A 25,884-nucleotide genomic window follows, 5' to 3' on the forward strand; every position below is an offset into this window, starting at 1 on the left:
CTTATAGCAACATATAAAATTATGAAGGGAATAGATAGGATAGATGCGGGCAGGTTGTTTCCACTGGCGGGTGAAAGCAGAACTAGGGGGCATAGCCTCAAAATAAGGGGAAGTAGATTTAGGACTGAGTTTAGGAGGAACTTCTTCACCCAAAGGGTTGTGAATCTATGGAATTCCTTGCCCAGTGAAGCAGTAGAGGCTCCTTCATTCAATGTTTTTAAGATAGATAGATAGTTTTTTGAAGAATAAAGGGATTAAGGATTATGGTGTTCGGGCCGGAAAGTGGAGCTGAGTCCACAAAAGATCAGCCATGATCTCATTGAATGGTGGAGCAAGCTCGAGGGGCCAGATGGCCTACTCCTGCTTCTAGTTCTTATGTTCTTATAATGTTCCTTTAAAGAACAAAGAACAATACAGCACAGGAACAGGCCCTTCGGCCCTGCAAGCCTGTACCGGTCATGATATCAACCTTTGCCAAAACCCTTGTGCTGTGTCCCTCTCTACCCATCCTATCCATGTGTTTGTCAAGATGCCTTCTGAACACCATTAATGTATCTGCTTCCACAACCTCCTCTGGCAACGCGTTCCAGGCACTTACCACCCTCTGCGTAAAATACCTGCCTCGCACATCTTCTCTAAACTTTGCCCATGGACCTTAAAAAATGGCCCCTGGTGACTGACCCCTCCACCCTGGGAAAGAGCGCCTGCCCATCCGCTCTATCCATGCCCGTCATAATCATGTAGACCTCTATCAGGTCACCCCTCAACCTCGTCTTTCTAATGAAAACAATCCAAGTCTATTCAGCCTCTCCAAATAGCTAACACCCTCCAGACCAGGCAACATCCTGGTAAACCTCCTCTGCACCCTCTCCAAAGCCTCCACTCACTTCTGGTAGTGTGGCGACCAGTATTATGCGCAATATTCCAAGTGTGGCCTTACCAAGGTTCTATACAACTTAGCATGGCGTACCAGTTTTTATACTTGATGCCCCATCCAATGAAGGCAAGCATTCCGTATGCTTTTTTGACTACCTTGTACACTTGTGTTGCCACCTTCAAAGATCTGTGGACATGCATGCCCAGATCTCTCTGACTTTCTATATTTCTAAGAGGTTTGCCATTTACGATATATTTACCCTCTATGTTAAACCTAACAAATGCACTACCTCACATTTGTCCGGATTAAACTCCATTTGCCATTTCTCTGCCCAAGTCTCCAACCTATCTATGTCCTACTGTATCTTCTGACAATCCTCAACACTATCTGCCACTCCACCAACCTTGGTGTCTTCCGTGAACTTACTAATCAGACCGGCTACATTTTTCTCCAAATCGTTTATGTACACTATAAATAACAGAGACCCAAGCACAGATCCCTGTGGAACACCACTAGTCACAACCTTCCATTCAGAAAAACACCCTTCTGCTGTTACCCTTTGCCTTCTGTGACCGAGCCAGTTCTGTACCCATCTTACCACCTCACCTCTGATCCTGTGTGACTTCACCTTTTGTACCAGTCTACCATGAGGGACCTTGTCAAAGGCTTTACTGAAGTCCATGTAAACAACATCCACCACCTTCTCCTCATCAATCATCTATGTCACCTCCTCAAAAAACTCAAGCAAGTTAGTGAGGCACAACCTCCCCTTCACAAAGCCATGCTGTCTATCGCTTATGAGTCCATTTGTTTCCAAATGGGTATAAATCCTGTCCCTGAGAATTCTCTCCACTAATTTACCTACTACCGGCCTATAGTTTCCAGGATTATCCCTGCTACCTTTCTTAAACAGTGGTACAACATTAGCTATTCTCCAGTCCTCTGGGATCTTACCTGTAGCCAATGAGGATACAAAGATGTCAGTCAAGGCCGCAGCAATTTCCCTCCCTTGTTTCCCTCTGTATTCTGGGGTAAATCCCATCCAGCCCAGGAGACTTATCTACCTTAATATCTTTTAAAAGACACAATACCTTCTACCTTTCGATGTTAACATGATCCAGACTGTCCACACACCCTACCTAAGAATCATCTTCCACAAAGTCCCTTTCTTTGGTGAACACCCAAAGTACTCATTTAGTACCTCGCCCATTTCCTCTGGCTCGACACATAGATACCCACCACAGCCCTTAAGTGGTCCAATCCTTTCCCTAGCCACCCTCTTGCTTTTTACATATGAATAAAAAGCTTTGGGATTCACCTTAATTCTACTTGCCAAGGACTTTTCATGATCCCTCCTACCCCTCCTAATTTCCCGCTTCCAGAGAGTCTTGGACCAGAGGACATAATCTCAGAGTAAGGGGTCACCCAAGATAAGGAGGAATTTCTTCTCGGAGGATAGTGAATCTGTAGAATTCTTTACCACAGAGAGCTGTGGAGGCTGGGTCATTAAGTATGTTCAAGGCTGAGATAGGCAGATTTTTAAACAGTAAGGGAATCAAGAGTTATGGGTATAAGGTGGGAAAGTGGAGTTGAGGACTATCACATCAGATCAGTCATTATCTCACAGAATGGGAGAGCACTCTCAATGGGCTGACTGGCCTACATCTGCTCCGACATCTTATAGGTAAGTGCATATATATTCTTAATGTTGTCCGTTTTCTTCACAGAACAATATCCTGTGTGAACTTCCTAAACACACTGAACCAGCTCATTGTCTGTTTGCAGGCCTATAGTTCACATTTTATTTTTAAATTGAAACAATTATTGATATTATCCAATTTCCTACAGATCTATTGGATACTAAATCAGATAGGACAAATAGAAACAGAAAATGTGGAGACACTCAGCATGTCACACAGCATCTCTGGAGAAGGCAAGGCTGTGTTAAAATTTCTGATAGTTCTAAAGTCATCAACCTGAAACATTAACCCACTTTTCTTATTTCACAGATGCTGCCTGACCTACTGAGCGATTCAAACATTTTCTGTTTTTAATTCCGATTTCCAACATCTGCAGCATCTTGCTTTGGTCCCCAGAATGGTCTTCTGCACATGACCTTCCCCATGTCAATGCATTTTACAGTCATGAATAGCAGATGAACAAATAAAGCAAATACAATAATTACATGTTCCCCAAGTGGCAATGTAGGAAATACCAATGCCCATGATATTATTACATAAAGTAAATTTAGCATATGGTTTCATATTTTAGAAGCTGCACACTGCTGCAGAAAAGTTGAGAAAAGAATAGTTCATTCAAAAAAAGTCAACATTTAAACTTTAATCACCATGCAAGTTATGATAGTGTTATATTATATATTGTAATATATTAGAACATTGCACATTTATTACTGCAAGTTCTAACTAAAAAGGTGTAAAAAGAGCTCAGTATCGGAACTTTGCTTTATTGATTAATTTCCAGCTACGTTGCTCCAGGGAAGAAAACAAATCTAATTCGGACATAATTTTGCATTTCTAGGCCCATCTCAAACAGTTCTTCATCCACAGCCCAGCCCAGGGCCAACTTGTTTCAAATTTTCAAACTCTTTCTACTCCACGGTAACTGAACCTGGAAGCCTCAAATACACGTTAGATAGCATGTGGGTAAGTGGTTTAGAGGTGTGTTCCAAATCAAGTCCGATTTGAATTTGAGACAAACAAATCTGAATATTTTCTTAATGGTAAGAGACTAGAAACTGTAGAGGGGCTAAGGAATTTAGGTATTAACTTAAACAAATCTGTAAAATCTAGTGCAAAGAGACAAAAAGTAATCAAAAAAGAATAGAATTGTAAGTCGTAGTTGGAGAAACATTATGGCATAAGAGGACGACATTCGTCCTAACAAGTCCAGGCCATCTTCGTGGAGAAATTCTATCAGTGCTATTCTCCCACTCTATCTCTGCAGCAAGTTTATTTCCTTCAAGTGCACATCCAATTTCCTTTTGAAATCATTCATCATCTTCACTCCCAAGGCCCTCAAAGGCAGCGAGTTCCAGGTCATTACTATTTACTGCATTAAAAAGTTCTTCCTCACATCCTCCTGTATCTCTTGCCCTAAGCCTTAAATGTGTCCCTAGCCCTTGTGCAATCAGCTAATAGGAACAGTATTTTTGTCTCCCTAATCTAAACCTGTCATAATTGTGTACACCTCATCAGATTTTCTCTCAATCTCCTTTGCTCCAATGAGAACAACCCCAGCTTCTGCAATCCAACCTTGTAGCCAAAATCCCTCAAACCTGGAACCATTCAGGTAAATCTTCTATGCAGTCTCTCAAGGACCCTTGTCTCATTCCTAAAGTGTGGTGACCAGAACGGGACACAATATGATGGAATATTGGCCTTTATCTCAATGGGGTTGGAATTATAACAGGGTTTAATAGGGTTAAATTCTGAGGACAAATTGCATAAACCTGGTTTGTATTTCCTTGAGTTTTGAAGGTCAAGGGGTGATCAAATTCATTTGTTTAAAAATTATAAAAGGGAATTGAGATGATTATACAAGAAAGCTATTTCTATTGGTGGAGGAATCCAGAACAAGGAGGCACAATATTAAAAGTAAAACTCAGCTCGTGAGGAATGAAATCTGAAAGCACATTTTCTCTTGCAAAAGTGTAGTAAACTCTCTCCTCCAAAAGCCTGGAGATGACAAGTCAACTGAAATTTTCAAGACTCATTTTTTTGCCAGGCTAGGGTATGAACGATAGAGAGCTAAGGCAAGTAGAAGTTACAGATGTGCCATGATCTAACTGAAAGGCAGGTGCTTGTGGGGCTGAATGGACTACTCCTGTTTCTATTATCCCACTGAAGTCATAAACCAGCTAAGATTCCAAACAATGCGTGTTTACATTGCATCAGTATTTCACAAGGTTGTTTTCATGATCTAATCTTAGAACAAGTAGCACAAGAATCTATGTTATAGACTAAATACCATGTAATATTGCTGTTTTGATCACAAATAGATTACAATCCTTAGCTATTAAGGAATTAAGAGTTTAAAGCCAGAATATGTTTACACGACCTTTAGTTATCTGGAAAAGAGAGAAAAATGTATTAGCATTGATTCAACACTTTTCAAGACCCAAGATGACTTAAAAGTGCTTGATATCCAATTAAATACCTTTGAAGTGTAATCACTGTTGTATTGTAGGAAAGACCTCAAAAGCATTCAACTCTAAATATTCTCTCGATTGAAGACCAGGCACTAAATTGAGATACGTCGAGAAACTGAAAGAAGAGTTCACAAAACGAACATGGACATTCAAAATACTTTTCTAAAATTCATTCATGAGAAGCATTTGTTTCCTGTCCTTAATTACCACTTTCTTGAACCGTTGCAGTCCATTGTGTGATATACCACAGTAGTGTCAGGAAAAGAGTTCCAGGATTTTGATTAAGTGACAGTGGAACAATGGTGTCCCTGGGCACAATTCAACTAATTGGGAATAATGTCCCATAGCAAGCGCGTTTAGCCAGGTGTTTCCCAGCGACTCACGTCGTATAAGGGGCCTCAGCAGGGAACATGCGCATGGCCAGGCCGCACATAGCCCCGTTTTGTACACTGAGTAGTTTTGTTCACCAGAACTCCCCAGTGTAGTGAGAGATCGGAACGCTATTTTTAAATGGCATCCCAATCTCCGGGGCCCCCGAAGCAACCCCCGGCCCCACCCCCAGCCTAAATGCACTATGGGAACAGGGTGCCCGGCTGTCAAAGGATCATGGGCAAATTGCTGCAGTGCATCTGGTATATAATACACACTGCTGCCACTGTATGCCAGTGGTAGTGAGTGAATGTTTAAGGTGGTGGGCGGGATACCAATCAAGCCTGCTGCTTTGTCCTGGATGGTGTCCAGCTTCAAACATCGTTGGAACATCACTCATCCAAGCAAATGAAGAGTATTCAATAACACTCCTGGCTTGTCCCTCGTAGATGGTGGACAGGTTTTGAGGAGTCAGGTGGAGAGTTACTCGCTGCGGAATAACCAGCCTCTGACCTGTTCCTGTAACCATAGTATTTATATGGCTTGTCCAGTTCAGTTCCTGATAAATGGTAACCCCCAGGATGTTGATATGGAGAGATTCAGCGATGGTAATGCCATGGAATGTCATGAGGAAATGGTTGGATTCTCACTGGAGATGATCATTGACTAGCATTTGTGGGGTGTAAATATTACTTGGCACTCAGCTTGAATGTTGTCTTGCTGCATATGGACACGGACTGCTTCAGGATGAGGAGTTAGGAATAGTACTGAACATTATGAAATCATCATCAAACATCCCCAATTCTGACGTTATGCTGGAAGGAAGGTCATTGATGAAACAAATGAAATGATGGGCCTAGTTCCCTGAGGAACTCCTGCAGCAATGTCCTGGGACTGAGACTACTGACCGCTAATAACCAAAACCATCTTCCTTTGTGTTTGGTATGGCTCCAAACAGAGGAGAGTTTTCCCTCACATTCCCATTAACTTCAATTTTACTAGGGACCCTTGATGTCAAGGGCAATCACTCCCTTCTCACCTCTAGAATTCCGTTCTCTTACCTATGTTTCGACCAGGCCATAATGAGATCAGGAGCAAAGTGGCCCTGGTGGAACCTAAATTGAGCATCATTGAGCAGGTTATTGCTGTGTAAGTGCAACTTGACAGCACTGTTAGTAATATCTTCCATCACTGTTCTGATGATTTAATTGGAGGCTGGTGCAGGTTTGATTGTCCTGCATTTCATGGACAGGACATATCTTGGCAATTTTCCACATTGTCGTGTAGATGCCAGTGTTGTAGCTGTACTGAACAGTTTGGCTAGGGGCACAGTTAGTTCTGGAACACAAGTCTTTAATCCTTTTGCCAGTTTGTTGTCAGGCCCATACCTTTTGTAGTCCATGCCTTCAGACGTTTCATGATATCACATGGAATTAACTGAATTAGCGGAGGAGTGGCACCTGTGATGCCAGGGACCTCAGATGGAGGCCGAGTGGCACTTCTGGTTGAAAATGGTTACAAATGCTATCGCCTTGTATTTTAAATTTCAACACGTATTCAGTGTTCATTTAATATTTTTGCTTCAGAAAATTAAATTGGAAATAACTAGTAATTTAAACCAATGTGAAAAGTTTTGTGTTTCCATCTTTTGAGGGGTGGTGCTGTGGGAATCCAATGTAAATTTAAATAAACCAGTTAAGAAAAACAAAAGATGCAAACTCCAGATCATAAGGATTGCAGTCTCCCCACAGAATCTATCAAACTTATTAAATGAGAAATCAGTTTTGAAACATCCATGGTTACTGCTAGATAAAGATTACATTTCGCACACCCTCATCTTTGACAAGGCCGAAAGCAAATCTTTTTTTAAAATTACAAACTGGAAAGTAAACAAGATTGCCAAGTAGACGGCATACTTCTTCCCATAATATCACAGTGAAACAGTCATAATACTGTGTTACAATAACACTTTTGTAAAGTTGGGTAACAGTAGTATAGTAGTTATGTTACTAGACTAGTAATACAGAGGCCTGAGTATGCAGAAACGGAGAGTGGCATTTAATGCTCTCCCTGTGACAAGTTTGGAGACAAAGGCATTTAATCTTATGGGAGGGTGCCAAATGGGTTTGCCTTCCTTTCCCACTGCTAATTGAGGCCCCAGGTGCTCGCCAGCTCTTGGGGGACAGGAATTCTGATCCCAGGATCCTTTTTCCTAGAGAAAGCAGGCCACTGGACACTTGTCTCTGACAGGCACTTAATACAATGGGCCTTCCCCAAGGAGGTGTCATGGGCTCTCTCCCATTGTCCATCTTAAATTCCACCCTGGAAGTTTGGGACTTCCAATTCAATTCAAAAAACCTGGAAATAAATCTGGAGGCAGAAATTTATGATAATGCACTATTCTGGATCATGATGTCTTGATTTTTTTTTTTTTTTTAAATTGTTCATTCTTGGGCCAGGATGGGATTGGGGCATCGAGTAAGCTTGGCATGTATTGCTCATCCGCATTTGCTCTGGGAAAATGTAGTACGCATTCTGGAACCATTACAGTCATCTTCGGAGTGCTTTTCTATGACTAAGTGGCTTAGTAGGCCACTTCAGAGGTCAGTTAAGAGTAAATCACAATGATGTCAGATTTAAGTCACATATCAGCCAGTCAAGGCAATAGAAAGTTCATGCTGATACAGAACAAAAACTGCATGCTTTGTTTCCAAAACTAAATTTGAAATCTCAAATGGGATTTGAACTCTCATTCCCGAGGTTAAAAGTCCATCAACATAACTTACTACATCACTGTATAGAGAAAGAACTATGGAACACATTTATCTGCTGATATTCAAGTAGTATATAAAGTAGGCCTATTAACTATTGTTTCTCCAGGAGTACATATTATGAACATTTCAAATTTCCAACAAAAGTTCAGGACAATGTGATTTATACTCAGGCCATTGACTTCACCCTGCAGCCTTGGATTCCTACTATTGATAGTGGCATGAAGAAGAGGTCAGCAATGGGCACATGACAAAGCGTCATCCAGACTCGAAACATTAGTTCCGTTCTCTTTCCATAGATGCAGTCAGGCCTGCTGAGATTGTCCAGCATTGTCTCTTTTTGTTTCAGATTCCAGCATCCGCAGTAATTGCTTTTATAACCATAAAAGTATCCTGTTTATGAAATAAACCTCTACTGTGAAAATCTGACCATCTTCATAACACGTTTGTTTTAAGGCAATATATTACTGCTCGGTTTTGCACAATAGTTTTATTCTGGAATAAGAGAGTTGTAACTACAACCATTATAAAAAGCAGACTAACGGATTCCTTGGTGTAGTGAGAAATACTATTGCAAAAAATTCATTAAGTAGATCAAGGTATTATTTTTTAAATGACAGGAATTATTAAGTCAATTCACTAGGGCACTGATGGAACCTGGAAGTAACAGGAATAATGGGATTATGGGCACGATTTAAAGGAAATGAAAGAGTCCCATGTCAGGCATGTTTAGTAGGATGTTTCCTGGCGCTGGCAGCGCCGAGAACAACACCGCTATTAAACGGGACTCTGCTTCATTTCTTGATGTCGGCGAGGTCCAGGCCACACTTAGAGACTTAGTTCCTGCACTAATGTAACTTATAAGTTCCTGCAACTTATTAAATGAGAAATCAGTTTTGAAAAATCCATGGTTACTGTCAGATAAAGATTACATTTCACACATCTTCATTGTTTTTAAACTATTCATTTGACCAGGCCAAAAGCAAAAATCGTTTTTTAAATTACAAATTGGAAAGGAAACTAGATTGCCAACCATACTATTTGAATGTGCCGATCGATGGGCCAAATGCCACCTTCCATGCTGTTACTATTCTGTGATGAGGACAAAGATCAACGCAATTTTTTTTGTTTACATCAACTAACTGAGCTTCTTTAGTTAATACCCATGATACAGAAAAAGATTTATTTCTCTCCATTAAAGCTCAGGTGGCTGATTCAAAACTGGTTAAGTGCAATTACATTAAGAATTTTACATAAATTGCTATTAGAGCTTTTGCTTGTGCTTTAATGAGCTATTAGTAGCACAAGAGAGCAGTCATAGTGAAAAACTGCAAGTTTTATGAGGCAGACATTGTTGTCGGTGCAGGTTTGTACAAAGGCTCGGCTGCACTTGTATTCCATTAAAGGTTTCCTGAGGCAATGTAACTCCAGGAAATTAAATCTGGCTGCATCCACTTTTTTTCCCTGAACAATACACATACAAGCAAATAATTCACAACTTTCAAACCAAACACCTTACCAGCAACTCCTCCTCCTCCCAAACAGGAAAGCTGTGCTTTCTTTTGACAGCTGAGATATCACTGTCCCTCTCCTTCCTGGGGTTCACCTCCGAGGTCACATTCCTCAGTGCAGCTAACCAAATGCAGCAGGGCTCAGGAGAACTGCAGTCAATCCCTACTGGTCTTTCCCAATTCCAGTGTTTGTAGGTGAAGCCTGGGCTGCAGGCAGCTTTTCCAGTGCTGGACATACTTTCACAGATAATTCTGCATCTGTTTGCTAGTTCACTTTAATTCAACTGGAAAAGCAACTTCCAACACACATGAAAGTGTTTTTCAGAAGTGGTTATCATTAGTTCAAGATTCCGATTTCCAATCACAACAAGTTACACACCATACGTCACATACTGAAATGTTCATCCGGTAGCTGGGACAGCACAGGATCCAGCATATTCTTCCTCATTCCTATCATTCACACCAATAGGTTATCCAAATATGTTCCAGAGATGGTTAACAGTTATGCTGCAGGGCATGGCTGCAGACCACCAGGCGCAATTTCTTTAACTGGAACGTCAGGCACTCAAACATAAACCAAAATCTGACACAGCAGCCCTGAACACTCCCCTGTACTCTGCACACTGAACTAGCAGCTGTTGCAGGCTGTTAGCCCCAACCACTGACCTCTGACCCTAGTCGCCAGCTGACGTTCACAGGAGATTATTGAAAGTTTCAAATTGCTGTAAATTTTGTCACATGCCGGAGTAAACTGAGTAAATGAAGCGGTCAAACAAATATCTTACACTGAACTTCTTTTTTAAATCATCTGTGGATTTGGCTGCTCTCTTTTAGATAAACACATGATGTCACTTTTTCTGCAAATAAAGTTCCCTTTCAAGAATTGAGATGAGCTAATTGGTCAAAAGACAATCAGACCCGACGTCTGACACCAAACAAGTTCTTATCAACAGTTTAGCAACTGAAGAATACCTCAATGTTGCATTCAAGGAAAAGTAACATTTAAAAATGTTTTTTTCTAAATATAATTTTGCAATTAACAAAAATTTACAAGAAAATAAGCTGATATGTATAATAGATGTAGTATAGAAATGCACACAAAGGACTATAAGGCCGCCCTGTTCTTCACTCTGCAGCTGCACCTTACTTGCTAAGCAATGTTACGCTGTTCTGTTAAAGCATAGACGCATGCACAAAATAAAATAAAGTACGCTGAGGACAAGGCTGAAGTGTTCGTTGTTTAGGATGGTTTTAAAAGAGATTTCTTAAATTAAGGAAGTGGAAAAGTATTGAGTTCTAGGGAAGGAATTCTTCAGTACTGGGCAAAGTCGTTAAAAGGGCCATCACCAATTATGGGGTAGGGGAACATGGAAGTAAGCAGTATCAGAGGACTGGAATACATATACTTATAGAAAATTAATTCAGTAGAATAGCAAAAATCAAGATATTATTTTTTAAATGACTGAAATTATTAAGTCAATTCACGAGGACACTGATGGAGCCTGAAAGTAACTGGAGTAATGGGATTATGGGCACAATTTAACGGAAATGAAACAGAGTACCGTGTCAGGCGCTTTTAGCCGTATGTTTCCCGGTGCTGGCAGCGCCGAGAACAACACCGCTATTAAATGGGACTCTGCTTCATTTCTTGATCTCGGCGAGGTCCGGGCCACACTTATCTCAGTTCCTGCACTAAGGAGTTCCGCTCGCCAATCCAGAAGAGATTGGAGTGCGATCTCTGGACCTCCCACCTACTGTGGCCTCCGGACCACCCACCTCATACGGGCAGGGCACACCCGAGCCCAATCTCTGGCATGGACAAGATGCCAACTGGGTACCTTTGCACTGCCAGCCTGGCATTATGGCAGTGCCCCTGCTACCTGGACCATTCTGCCCAGAGCCCGACCGCCATGGGGCTCCCGATTCCCCCAAGTGCAGTACGCCTGGTCCACATTTGTGAAAACCAGTGGTAAAAGGCACCCGCTCGGGGTCTCAGAGCCCGTTAAGTGCTGGGCACTGTGTAGATCCATCGTAGACATATTCAAGTGAGACTATCTACCTGTTCATTAGAATATACAAAATCAAGATCTCAACCTTAGTGGGCAGGATCCAGATCGCGACACCTCATGAGATCTTGGTAGAGGCCTCTCGCAAGATTTAACAGCTTCGTCGCGTCCCAAGCGACGATTTTTTTCATTTTCAGTTTTCAAGCCAGGCTGCTCGATTACACCATTCAAGACTTTGTGCAAAGGAAGAGGTCAGATACAGCTTTTCAAATGAGCTACCATTTGTGAAAGAAGAGGCCAGTTGGGAGACCTGCACAGGAGTTGAGGTTCAAGTGTATGAAGTCACGAACTGCAATTTAGCTGAAGAGATAGGAGCGAGGATAGGCAATATTTCGGAAATGGAAGTAAGCAATGTGGAAACTGGACAAGTGTGGGGCTGGAAAAAGTTCAACTCAGCTCAAAGTCTAGTCCTGCACTGAGGATCTGTGCCTCTGGAGGGAGCAGCTGGGATCGTGCTAAGGGCCATGTTAATACAATGAGAACTCAGGGGATGGCTTTGATTCTGCCAGCATTAAGCTGGAGTAAATTTTGGCTCATTGAGTTCTTAAAACAATTGTACAACGTAATAACCATCTTTGTATCATCTTTGGTGGTAGGTGGCATTATCACTCGACGAGTAATCCAGAGGACATGGGTATTGCTCTACGAACCCAGCTTCCAATCCCACCACGGCAGATGGTGAAGCTGGAATTAAATAAAAGTCTGCAATCAAGTCTAATGATGCCCTCGAAACCACTCTAGATTGTTGTCAAAACCCATATGGTTCACAAAGGAAATCTGGCCTTACCACCTCTGGTTTACATGTGACTCTAGACCCACAGCAATGTGATTATCTCTTAACTGCCCCCTGAAATGGCCTAGCAAGCCACTCAGTTGTTTCAAAAAGTTTCAAAAGTGAAAAAATCTAGGGCAGCACAGTGGCGCAGTGGTTCGAACTGCTGCCTCACGGCGCTGAGGTCCCAGGTTCGATCCCGGCTCTGGGTCACTGTCCGTGTGGAGTTTCCACATTCTCCCCGTGTTTGCGTGGGTTTCGCCCCCACAACCCAAAAGATGTGCAGGCTGGGTGGATTGGCCACGCTAAATTGCCGCTTAATTGGGAAAAATGAATTGGGTACTCTAAATTTATTTTTAAAAAGTGAAAAAAATCTCAAAGGAAAGAAATCAGCTCCGAATCAAACTAGGCACCAGAAATAACGGCAAACTCAACAGTGCCAACCCTGCAATGCTCTCCTGGGGGAGAGGGGGCTAGTGCCAAAAATGGGAGAGCTGACTCACAGTGTGGTCAAGCAACAGTCTAACAGTCATACTCACGGAAACATACCTTACAAACAATGTCCCAGACACCACCATCACCATCCCTAGGTATGGCCTGTCCCACCAGCAGGACAGACCCGGCAGAGTTGATAGCACAGTGATATATAATCAGGTGGAAGTTTCCCTGGGAGTCAACAACCTCAACGCCAAACTCCGGCATCAGGGCAAACATGGGCAAGAAAATCTTCTGCTGATTAATACATACTGCCTCCCTCAGTTGAACATGTTGAACATGACTTGGAGGAAGCACGAAGGGTGGCAAGGGTAGTCTGAATGTAATCTGGGTGGGGGACTTCAATGCACATCACCAGATTGGTTCGGTAGCACCATTAGAGACGGAGCTGGCCAGGTCCTAAAGGACATAGCTGCAAGACTGGCTACGCGGCAAGTGGCGTGGGAACCAGCAAGAGGGAAAGACATACTAGGCCTCTTCCTCATCAACCTGCCTATAGTAAATCCATCTGTCCGTGACAGTATCGGTAGGCGTGATCACCACACAGTCATTCGGGAGATGAAGTCCCATCTTCAATTTGAGGATCCCCTGTGTAGTACTACCACCATGTTAAGTGAGATAGATTTTGAACAGATCTAGCAACTCCCGGGCAACCATGAGGCACTTTGGGTCATCAGCAGTATTGCACCCGAGCACAATTTGTAACCTCTTGGTCCGTCAAATCCCCCACTCTATCATTACCACCAAGCCAAGGTATCAACCCTGGTTCAATGGAGAGTGCAGGAGGGCATGCCAAGAACAGCACCAGGGATACTGAAAAATTAGGTGTCAGCCTGGTGAAACGGCAACACAGACTACTTGTGTGCCAAACAACGTAATTAGCAAGTGATAGAGCTGAGTGATCCGACAGCCAAAGGATCAGACCTAAGCTTCGCAGTCCTGCCACACCCAGTCATGAATGGTAGTGGACAATTGAACAACTCAGTGGAGGAGGAGGCTTCACAAATATCCTCAATGATTGAGGAGCCCAGCACATCAGTGCAAAAGATAAGGGGCGGGGGATTTTGGCTCCACCCGGCCAGAGACCGGAAATTTCCATCCGAGGTCAATGGACCTTTACATGGTCCCTGTCCCGTCTGTGACGATCTTGCGGCAGGCGCAGCAGAAAAATCTCGCCCACAGCTGAAGCATTCGCGATAATCTTCAGCCAGAAGTACCGAGTGGATGATATATCTCGGTTTCCTCCAGAGGTCCCCAACATCACAGATGCCATTCTTTGGCCAATTCGGTTCACCCCACGTGATATCAAGAAATGGCTGAAGGCACTGGATACTGCAAAGGCTATGGGCCCTGACAATATTCCACCAATAGTACTGAAGACTTGTGCACCAGAACCTGCCATGCCCTTAGTCAAGCTGTTCCAGTACAGCTACAACACTGGCATCTACCTGGCAATCTGGAAAATTGCCCAGGTGTGTCCTGCACACAAAAAGCAGGACAAATCCAACACAGCCAATTACCGCCGTAGCAGTCAACTCTCCATCATGAGCAAAGTAATGAAAGGAGTCATCAACAGTGCTATCAAGTGGCACTTATTCAGCAATAACCTGCTTGGACGTTCAGTTTGGGTTCTGCCAAGGTCAGTCAGCTCCTCAATTCATTAAAGCCTTGGTTCAAACATGAATACCAGGGGCGAGGTGAGTGATTGCTCTTGACGTCAAGGCAGCATTTTATCGAGTATGTCATCAAGAAGCGTTAACAAAACCGGAGTCAATGGGAATCAGAGGGAAAACGCACCACTGGTTGGAGTCATGCCTAGCACAAAGAAAGATGGTTGTGGGTGTAGGAGATCAGTCATCCCAGTCCCGGGACATCACTGCAGGAATTCCTCACGGTAATGTCTTCAGACCAACCAATTTCAGCTGCACCATTGATGACTTTCCTTCCAACATAAGGTCAGATGTGGGGATGTTCGCTGATGACTGCACAATGTTCAGCACCATTCGTGACTACTCAAGACACTAAAGCAGTTGACGTGGAAATGCAACAAGACCTGGACAATCTCCAGGCTTGGGAAAGTGGCAAGTACCATTTGCCTCACAAAAGTTAGGCAATGATCATCTCCAATAAGAAAGAATCAAACTATTGCCCCATGACATTCAATGGCATTACCATCACTGAAACCCCCACAGTCAACATCCTGGGGGTTACCATTGACCAGAAACTGAACTGGACTAGCTATTTAAATATTGTGGTTACAAGAGAAGTCAGAGATTTGTAATCATGCGGCGAGTAACTCACCTCTTGACTCCCCAAAGCCTGTCCACCATCTACAACACACAAGTCAGGAGTGTGATGGGATACTCCCCACTTGCCTGGATGAGTACAACTCCAACAACACTCAAGAAGCTCAACGCCATCCAGGACGAAGCAGCCTGCTTGACTGGCACCCCTTCCACAAACATTCACTCCCTCCACCACCAACGCACAGTGTGTACCATCTACAAAATGCACTCCCCAAGGTTCCTTAGGCAGCACCTTCCAAACCCACGACCATTACCATATAGAAGAACAAGGGCAGCAGATACTTGGGAACATCACCATCTGGAAGATCCCCTCCAAGTCACTGACTATCCTGACTTGGATACTTGAGTTGACTTGAGTTATTGGAAAAATAACTTGGTTCCTTCACTGTCGCTGAGTCAAATTTCTAGAACTCTCTCATAGAACAGTGGGTGTATCTTCACCACATTGAATGCAGCGGTTCAGAAAGGCAGCTTCTCAAAGACAATTAGGGGTGGGCAAAAATGCTGGCCTTGCCAGTGAAGTCCACATCCTATAAAAATGGATGTCTAAAAAGATTCTGCATCCCCCCACATACTTATGCCTTTCATCTATTCTTAATTCCATAGACCTCTCTAAGCACAATAGGAACACAGTTGGAACTTAACTAACCCCACATACAAACACCTTGTCCAACATGAATCTAACTGTAGGTTTTGCCCTTCCAGGCACAAAAACATTAAATTAAAACTATACCCAATTCCTAATGTTTACCAATACAAATACAAATCCTTTAAAACTACCTTTTATTTTCCTATAATCCATCCGGCCCAGTCTGAAACACCAAACTTTCCTCAACTATATTTTCAAGCCAGCTTCATCCATCCATCCATCCTTTATCATGAATGTGGACAATAACTCCTTTTGAGAATTACTGTTTTGTGAGGGTTTTTCCCTTGAATATTGCCATTAGCTGAAACTGAAGCAGACATGCACGACAGCACAAAAGTGAATTTACGCTTTTTATGGCTTTTCTCTGGATCTTTGCTCTTTATCGGACGGATTGGCATGCAACATTCACAGGAGCCTCACTTATGTTCCCAATAGAGACCTATCTGTATCCTTTTTTTTGTCAATGATTACCTATAAACTGCTGAAATATGACAAAACGGTCATCAAATTCTGCTGGGAGATATTGTGAAATCCTGGTCTTCTGTCACAGTATAAAATTGTTTCTCGTCATAAACCTTGTACACCATCTGGTTTAGAAATCCGCAATGTCTAATTTTCCTCCTTGTTTCAGGGCAAAGATTCAGATAGATCCTCGAGAAACAGAGTTAATTCTGGCAATTTTCATTATTATAATTTGCAACTTTATTTTCCAACTGCAGCAACATCGGATCATAGAATCACTATAGTGCAAGAGGCCATTCGGCCCGAGTCTGCATCAACCCTCTGAAAGAGCACCGTACCTGGGCCCTCTCTGCTGCCCTATCCCCATAACCCCACCGAAATCTTTGGACGCTAAGGGACAATTTAGCATAGCCAATCCACCTAACCTGTACATCATTGGACTTTGGGAGGAAACCAGAGGAAACCCACACACACACGGGGAGAAAGTGCAAACTAAACAACTACGGTCACCCAAGGTCAAAATCGTACCCAGGTCCCTGGAGCTGTGGGGTAGCAGTGCTAACTAACCACTGTTCCACCATGCCGCCCCTAGGCTTTCATGCTAGGCTTTCCTTTGTTTGCACATTTATTCTTAGGCATCCGCATAAGCTATATAGATAGCTTCCTCCAATCTCTAATGTTCTCCTCCGATATCTTGAATTCTCTAGCTGCTGCACAATTATCTGTCTGCTCTGCAATCTTAACTTTAAGACTAAACTGGGCTGTGTATTTGCCATTCCTTCTTGATAGTGAATGGGATTGGTAGGAACACAACGTTCACTAGTGCGGTGGTAGCCTTGACATCATGTGTCAACATGTCCAGACACAAGGAGCTGAACAGCCGTCTTCAATGGCGTGCTATTCTATGATTCTATCACTGAGAAGGTTGCACCTGGGCAAGTTTGACCTCAGTTGGTCAATTTGAGCAATTGGCAAGAACACAATTTTGATTTTTTTTTTGGTTAAAAGTCAGGAGTCGACTTATACACAAGATCAACCATTACACATGTACATACAGTATATGCTGATTATGAATTGATATGGTATTTAAATGTTGTTCACCTTCCTCTGTTAATTTTTTTCCTTTTCCTGCATGGATTAACTCCTAGATCGGTAGAGCTCCACAGGCATAGTATTTTGCTCAATAGTCATTATCTACATGAGAGCATCTACAGACTATTTTACCAGAAGGAATGAAAGATGAACCTGAGCCTGTCTCATCTGCACACTTCCAAAGGAGTCATTAACAATAGGGCGCAAGGATCAAGTCAATGTATTCCTCACTAACCCATAAGAACATAGAAATGCTGCAATTTGCCTAGCACCATCTCAGACAGCGTGACTCACTGCTTTAATCAGATGAGCCATAAAAAGCTATAATACTTGCATCAGGAAGTGATGTTTCAAAATGGGGTCTCCCATGAAATCACAGTACGCATTGGTTTGTACCTACGTCAAAGTACAGTTCCAGGAATTGTTGCATACTGGTGATAAACGTTCCACACTAGTTTACTGTATGCAACAGGCCTTGGACACTAAATGTTGCCACAGGACTTACTGTATGCAGCAATAATGTAATCGACAGCAGAAAATAATTCATGAATATTTTAAAATTACATTTTTATAGAAATAAATGAATTAACACATTTTCAGTATTCCTAAATTGGAATTTAGTTGTCTGTATGATAATAATAAAGGTTATGTGCCTTATTAAAATTGGAAGCTATTAGATTAAAAACTAAATTGGTCCAGAAAATAAATGGACCAAAAACTAAAACGCAGATATTATTTGGATGTTACTTAATAAGACGCATGAATCTTTCTGTAACATTCCAAGGTTTCCAGATGTTACTTCTCTGAATAGATTTTACTTGACCCAGCTCAGGATGTGCTGAGGCAAGCTTGGTCTTTTGAAGTTTAAAACAAGAAAAACCACTTTGTTTCGGAGGCACCATCTGTTACGTGTGGGTAGACGGGGCCTATTTTATTTTTTTTAATTTCCACTGGAATATCAGTTTAGTGCATTCAGGGAACAGGGTAACCAGATCTGCTTTACAGCATCAGAAAAGCTACAAATTAATCTCACTTGTAAGTTTCCGGACAGATCAGAAGAAAAAGTGCAAATGCTTTGTTGGAAATTTGAAGGAGTTAATAAAAAACAGAAAATGCCTGAATTACACATCAGGTCCAGGGGTACCAGAGGAAGTAAAAGGCAGTTGATATTTTGGGTAAGCCCTGCAGGCTAGCACTATTTAGAATCTGAGTTTACACCCAAAACACAAATCACTCTTGTATCCTTTTTAGATGCCTATAAGGCCACTGTGTATTTGCAGAATCTTCCAGTTTTATTTTCATTAGATTCCTTCCCCAGGCTTAGGCCTGTACAGTACACAACTTTGGAATTCTCTGTGACTATACGTCAATCTGTGAATACCAGGCAGCATGGCAATGCCTTGGTTATTTGCAGATATGCCAAAACGTTATCCTGCCCACAATGGGTAAGCTTCACATCGTGACGTCTCGCAAGATCGCGTTAGATCGCAGGTAGATCCCGGGAGCGGGTCTCCCGTCATTTACCAGCCACATTGCACTGCGGCACACTGCTTTCCGGGCGCAACATGGCCGGCAGATCTCGCCCATAAGCACAAGTAAATCGTGAGTACTGGCAAGCTAGCAACTTACAAATATTGTGATTTGTGAAAACATCAATGATCGCAGTGCCATCTTGTGGCTATCTTCAATTCTATTTAAGCACATGCATCTCAATTCTGACAAAATGCAAATCAAAACCAAGCACAGAATTCCAAAAGAGGCAACAGGAGTTCCATTACCATCATCATCACTGTGTATACCTCACTCCCCACTTCCCAACAATCTCAGCTCTGGAATTCACTCCCTAAGCCTCTCCACCGTTCTTTTACACTGTAAGATGCCGATGAAAGCAGCAGTGGGGCTGGTTTAGCTCAGTTGGCTGGACCGCTGGTTTGTGATACAAAGCGAGACCAACAGCACGGGTTCAATTCCTGTATTGGCTGAGATTATTCATGAAGGCCCACCATCTCAACCCCTCGCCTGAGGTGTGGTGATCCTCAGGTTAAATCACCACCGGTCAGCTCTCTCCCTCAATGGGGAAAGCAGCCTATGGTCATCTGGGACTATGACCATGTACTTTAGCTTAAGAAGGCTTTTGGCCTTCGGTTTTACCATTGCCTGATGAGGCTCAATGTAAGATGTTGTCTAATAATACATCTGAAGCATTTTTGAACATTTTACTACATTAAAGGTGTTGCTATTGATTTGGTCACTAAAACCTTGACATCATTCAGGACTTCTTGCATTAAAAATGCATAAGCAAAATTTTTCAAGCAGACAGAAGTTTATATTGTTTTAGGTGACATGGCAGTGCAGACAGCTTGATAAAACCGTTATTATTGTTATGTTAAATTCCACAAAATACAGTAAACTGTCAGATTCCACAGAATACAGTAAACTGTCAGATCCTCATGTTTGCCTTTATCTCCATGCATTAGATTTTTGTCCTGGTCTATTCCATTGTGTCAAATTTTAAAAAGTGAATGAGTTTTACCCAATTGTAGGCCAAACAGTGAACTATGCAATAATTTATAACTATTAAGTTGCAGAGAGAAGGAAACCCAATTATTTTTTCAAAATAAGCAAGGAAGACATAAATGAATGTTAGTGCTGAAAGAAAACAGATGGGGTAAGCAATTGCTGTTTAACTTTAATATAAGTATACATGTAGAGTGGTGTACATTTGAATAGAAAATATGTACACAATAAATGTGAATCCATCAGTAATCATGTACAAGAAAGAGGACTGGGTGATTATGAGCTATTTAAATATTTAGTCAATTTAAAACTGCTATTAAAAGTACGATAGATCTTACAAGTAGTTTTATCTCTGCTTAACTCACGAGGAGTACAACAAGTAAAATATAAGCATTTCTGAGCACTATCGATGGACAAGAGTACTAGGGAGAGGTAACAGCAGTAAGAATTCTAGGATTTAGGATTTACGTTATGAGGAGTAATTTATCAAACTGACAGATAATTACACTTTAAAAACATGTGGTGGATCTTTAAATTAATAGAAGGGTTGGATGAACTACATGCAAGTTGGATACTTCATATAGATTGTGAGCAAATCCAGAGGACCATAAGACATAGGAGCAGAAGTAAGGCCATTCGGCCCATCGAGTCCACTCCACCATTCGCTGATTTCAACTCCATTTACCCGCTCTCTCTCCATAGCCCTTAATTCCTCGAGAAATCAAGAATTTATCAACTTCTGTCTTAAAGACACTCAACATCCCGGCCTCCATCGCCCTCTGTGGCAATGAATTCCACAGACCCACCACTCTCTGGCTGAAGAAATTTCTCCTCATCTCTGTTCTAAAGTGACTCCCTTTTATTCTAAGGCTGTGCCCCCGGGTTCTAAACTCCCCTGCTAATGGAAACAACTTCCCTACGTCCACCCTATCTAAGCCATTCATTATCTTGTAAGTTTCTATTAGATCTCCCCTCAGCCTCCTAAACTCCAATGAATATAATCCCAGGATCCTCAGACGTTCATCATATGTTAGGCCTACTATTCCTGGGATCATCCGTGTGAATCTCCGCTGGACCCGCTCCAGCGCCAGTATGTCCTTCCTGAGGTGTGGGGCCCAAAATTGCTCACAGTATTCACAATGGGGCCTAACTAATGCTTTATAAAGCTTCAGAAGTACATCCCTGCTTTTATATTCCAAGCCTCTTGAGATAAATGACAACATTGCATTTGCTTTCTTAATTACGGACTCAACCTGCAAGTTTACCTTTAGAGAATCCTGGACTAGGACTCCCAAGTCCCTTTGCACTTCAGCATTATGAATGTTGTCACCGTTTAGAAAATAGTCCATGCCTCTATTCTTTTTTCCAAAGTGCAAGACCTCGCACTTGCCCACATTGAATTTCATCAGCTACTTCTTGGGCCACTCTCCTAAACTGTCTAAATCTTTCTGCAGCCTCCCCACCTCCTCAATACTACCTGCCCCGCCACCTATCTTTGTATCATCGGCAAACGTAGCCAGAATGCCCCCAGTCCCGTCATCTAGATCGTTAATATATAAAAAGAACAGCTGTGGCCCCAACACTGAACCCTGCGGGACACTACTCATCACCGGTTGCCATTCCGAAAAGGAACATTTTATCCCAACTCTCTGCCTTCTGCCTGACAGCCAATCGTCAATCCATGTTAGTACCTTGCCTCGAATACCATGGGCCCTTATTTTACTCAGCAGTCTCCCATGAGGCACCTTATCAAAGGCCTTTTGGAAGTCAAGATAGATAATATCCATTGGCTCTCCTTGGTCTAACCTATTTGTTATCTCTTCAAAGAACTCGAACAGGAACTTCCGGGTGCGGCGATTACCAGCTAAGTCGCAAGTTTCGGCAGCTCCCGGTGGAACGGACTTTTGGGCTCTTGATAGGAGCCCCAACGGCAATTTTAACGGCAAAAAACACTGTGCAGTAATCCAGAAGGGAATCCCCCCTGGACACGGATGGAAAAAAGAGAGGAAAGTAGCCGGATTGCGGTGGATCATCTAGAGCAGCGGCCAGGAAGGCAGGCACAAAGCAAGATGGCGTGGGAAGGAGGCAGTTTAATATGGGGCCCTGACCAACAAGAGTTCCTGCGGCGTTGCGTGGAAGAACTCAAAAAGGAGATGAAGAAGGAGCTGTTGGCCCCGATATTACAAGCGATTGAGGGGCTGAAGGAGGAGCAAAAGACCCAGGAACAGGAGCTTCGGGTCATGAAGGCAAAGGCTGCTGAGAATGAGGACGACATACAGGGACTGGTGGTGAAAACGGAGATCCACGAGGCACAACACAAAAGGTGTGTGGAAAGGCTGGAGGTGCTGGAGAATAATGCGAGGAGGAAGAATTTAAGGATTCTTGGTTTTCCCGAAGGTGTAGAAGGGGCGGACGTCGGGGCATATGTGAGCACGATGCTGCACTCGTTAATGGGATCGGAGGCCCCAACGGGTCCGCTGGAGGTGGAGGGAGCCTATCGAGTTATGGCGCGAAGACCGAGGGCTGGAGAAATTCCTCGAGCCATAGTGGTGCGATTTCTCCGATATAAGGACAGAGAGATGTTTCCGGGTGCGGCGATGACCAGCTGAGTCGCACGTTTCGGCAGCTCCTGGTGAAACGGACTTTTGGGCTCTTGATAGGAGCACCAACGGCAATTTTGACGGCTAAAAACACTGTGCGGTAAACCAGAAGGGAATCCCCCCTGGATACGGATGAAAAAAGGAGGAGAAAGTGGCCGGATTGCAGTGGATCCTTTAGAACAGCGGCAAGGAAGGCAAGCAAAAACCAAGATGGCGTCGGAAGGTGGCAGTTTAACATGGGGCCCTGAACAACAAGAGTTCTTGAAATGCTGTGTGGAAGAGCTCAAAAAGGAAATGAAGAAAGAGCTGTTGGCCCCGATACTACAGGCGATCGAAGGGCTAAAGGGGGAACAAAAGACCCAGGAGCGGGAGCTTCGGGTCGTGAAGGCAAAGGCAGCCGAGAATGAGGACGACATACAGGGCCTGGTGGTGAAGACGGAGACGCATGAGGCACATCAGAAACGATGTGTGGAAAGGTTGGAGGCACTGGAGAACAACGCAAGGAGGAACAACCTGAGGATTCTTGGTCTTCCTGAAGGTGCGGAGGGAGCGGACGTCGGGGCATATGTGAGCACGATGCTGCACTCGTTAATGGGAGCGGAGGCCCCGGCGGGTCCGTTGGAGGTGGAGGGAGCATACCGAGTGATGGCGCGAGGACCGAGAGCAGGAGAAATTCCCAGAGCCATAGTGGTGAGATTCCTCCGTTTTAAGGATAGAGAAATGGTCCTTAGATGGGCAAAGAAAACTCGGAGCAGTAAATGGGAGAACGCGGTGATCCGCGTTTATCAAGACTGGAGTGCGGAGGTGGCGAGAAGGAGGGCGAGCTTTAATCGGGCCAAGGCGGTGCTTCATAAAAAGAAGATAAAATTTGGAATGCTGCAACCGGCAAGACTGTGGGTCACATATCGAGGGAGGCACCACTACTTTGAGACGGCGGATGAAGCGTGGACTTTTATTGTGGAAGAAAAACTGGAATGAGCGGGTTATTAAAAAGAACGTTTGAACAAAGTGGTGGGGCGAATGTGGGGGGCGAAGAGGGGGGTTAAAAAGGGGGGAAAGAGGAGTTTTATGTACTAATCCTGCGATGTGGTAACTTTTCTCTCTTCCACAGGTGGTGATGGGGGGAGGAGGGGAGGTGGAGGAGATGGGGCGTTGGCCATTGGGGGCGGGGCCAAGGGAGAAGCGCGGGCTTGGTTCCCGCGCTATGATAATCATGGCGGGAATAGAGAAGCAGGAAGGAGGGGGCGTCGCACGGTGCGAGCCGAGGTCACGGGGGAAGCCGAGGTTGGCCAGAGTTTGCTGACTTCTGGGAGCAACATGGGGGGAGTAATTATGCTAGCGGGGGATCTAGCGGGGGGGGGGAAATTACTGGGTTGCTGATGCTGGGGAGAGGGGGGAGCTGGTATGGGAGGGGATGGGCACCGGCTGGGGGAGATACAGCTGTGTGGGAACCGGGTGAGGAGCTGGAAAAAGGTGATGGCTAATCGACAAGGGGGGGGGGGGTAGGAAGCCCCCCAACCCGGCTGATCACGTGGAACGTGAGAGGGCTGAACGGGCCGATAAAGAGGGCACGGGTACTCGCACACCTTAAGAAACTTAAGGCAGATGTGGTTATGTTACAGGAAACGCACCTGAAACTGATAGACCAGGTTAGGCTACGCAAAGGATGGGTGGGGTAGGTGTTCCATTCGGGGCTAGATGCGAAAAACAGGGGGGTGGCTATATTAGTGGGGAAGCGGGTAATGTTCGAGGCAAAGACTATAGTGGCGGATAACGGGGGCAGATACGTGATGGTGAGTGGCAAACTACAGGGGGAGACGGTGGTTTTGGTAAACGTATATGCCCCGAACTGGGATGATGCCAATTTTATGAGGCGGATGCTAGGACGCATTCCGGACCTAGAGATGGGAAAGCTGATAATGGGGGGAGATTTTAATACGGTGTTGGAACCAGGGCTGGATAGGTCGAAGTCCAGGACTGGAAGGAGGCCGGCAGCAGCCAAGGTACTTAAAGATTTTATGGAGCAGATGGGAGGTGTAGACCCGTGGAGATTTAGCAGACCTAGGAGTAAGGAGTTCTCGTTTTTCTCCTATGTCCATAAAGTCTACTCGCGAATAGACTTTTTTGTGCTGGGAAGGGCGTTGATCCCGAAGGTGAGGGGAACGGAGTATACGGCTATAGCCATTTCGGATCACGCTCCACACTGGGTCGACTTGGAGATAGGGGAGGAAACAGGAGGGCGCCCACCCTGGAGAATGGACATGGGACTAATGGCAGATGAGGGTGTGTGTCTAAGGGTGAGGGGGTGCATTGAAAAGTACTTGGAACTCAATGATAATGGGGAGATCCAGGTGGGAGTGGTCTGGGAGGCATTGAAGGCGGTGGTTAGAGGGGAGCTGATATCAATAAGGGCACATAAAGGGAAGCAGGAGAGTAAGGAACAGGAGCGGTTGCTGCAAGAACTTTTGAGGGTGGACAGACAATATGCGGAAGCACCGGAGGAGGGACTGTACAGGGAAAGGCAAAGGCTACATGTAGAATTTGACTTGCTGACTACGGGCACTGCAGAGGCACAATGGAGGAAGGCACAGGGTGTACAGTACGAATATGGGGAGAAGGTGAGCAGGTTGCTGGCACACCAATTGAGGAAAAGGGGAGCAGCGAGGGAAATAGGGGGAGTGAGGGATGAGGAAGGAGAGATGGAGCGGGGAGCGGAGAGAGTGAATGGAGTGTTCAAGACATTTTATAAAAAATTATATGAAGCTCAACCCCCGGATGGGAGGGAGAGAATGATGGGCTTCTTGGATCGGCTGGAATTTCCCAAGGTGGAAGAGCAGGAAAGGGTGGGACTGGGAGCACAGATCGAGGTAGAAGAAGAGGTGAAAGGAATTAGGAGCATGCAGGCGGGAAAGGCCTCGGGACCAGATGGATTCCCAGTCGAATTCTATAGAAAATATGTGGACTTGCTCGCCCCGGTATTGACGAGGACCTTTAATGAGGCAAAGGAAAGGGGACAACTGCCCCCGACTATGTCTGAAGCAACGATATCGCTTCTCTTAAAGAAGGAAAAGGACCCGCTACAATGCGGGTCCTATAGACCTATTTCCCTCCTAAATGTCGATGCCAAGATCCTGGCCAAGGTAATGGCAATGAGAATAGAGGAATGTGTCCCAGGGGTGGTCCACGATGACCAAACTGGGTTTGTGAAGGGGAGACAGCTGAACACGAA

At 44.1% G+C, this 25,884-nt stretch overlaps 1 protein-coding gene across 10 annotated transcripts in view; it reads right to left on the minus strand.

Moving 5' to 3' along the window:
- The window catches only part of arhgap23a (Rho GTPase activating protein 23a), a 606,368-nt gene that overhangs the window by 308,231 nt on the left and 272,253 nt on the right, over nt 1-25,884 (minus strand). For 4 of the 10 annotated variants that reach the window (XM_072487490.1, XM_072487489.1, XM_072487499.1 and 1 more), the window contains exon 1: nt 9,705-10,303. The exons of the other annotated variants lie outside the window; for them this stretch is intronic. In XM_072487490.1, coding sequence (XP_072343591.1) covers nt 9,705-9,932 — 228 coding nt within the window. In that variant the 5' untranslated portion in view covers nt 9,933-10,303. Of the gene's footprint in view, nt 1-9,704; nt 10,304-25,884 lie in introns of those variants that run through there. 10 annotated transcript variants of the gene reach the window in all.

This window comes from Scyliorhinus torazame, chromosome 21 (genome assembly GCF_047496885.1).
Source record: "Scyliorhinus torazame isolate Kashiwa2021f chromosome 21, sScyTor2.1, whole genome shotgun sequence".
In the NCBI taxonomy this organism is placed as follows: domain Eukaryota; kingdom Metazoa; phylum Chordata; class Chondrichthyes; order Carcharhiniformes; family Scyliorhinidae; genus Scyliorhinus; species Scyliorhinus torazame.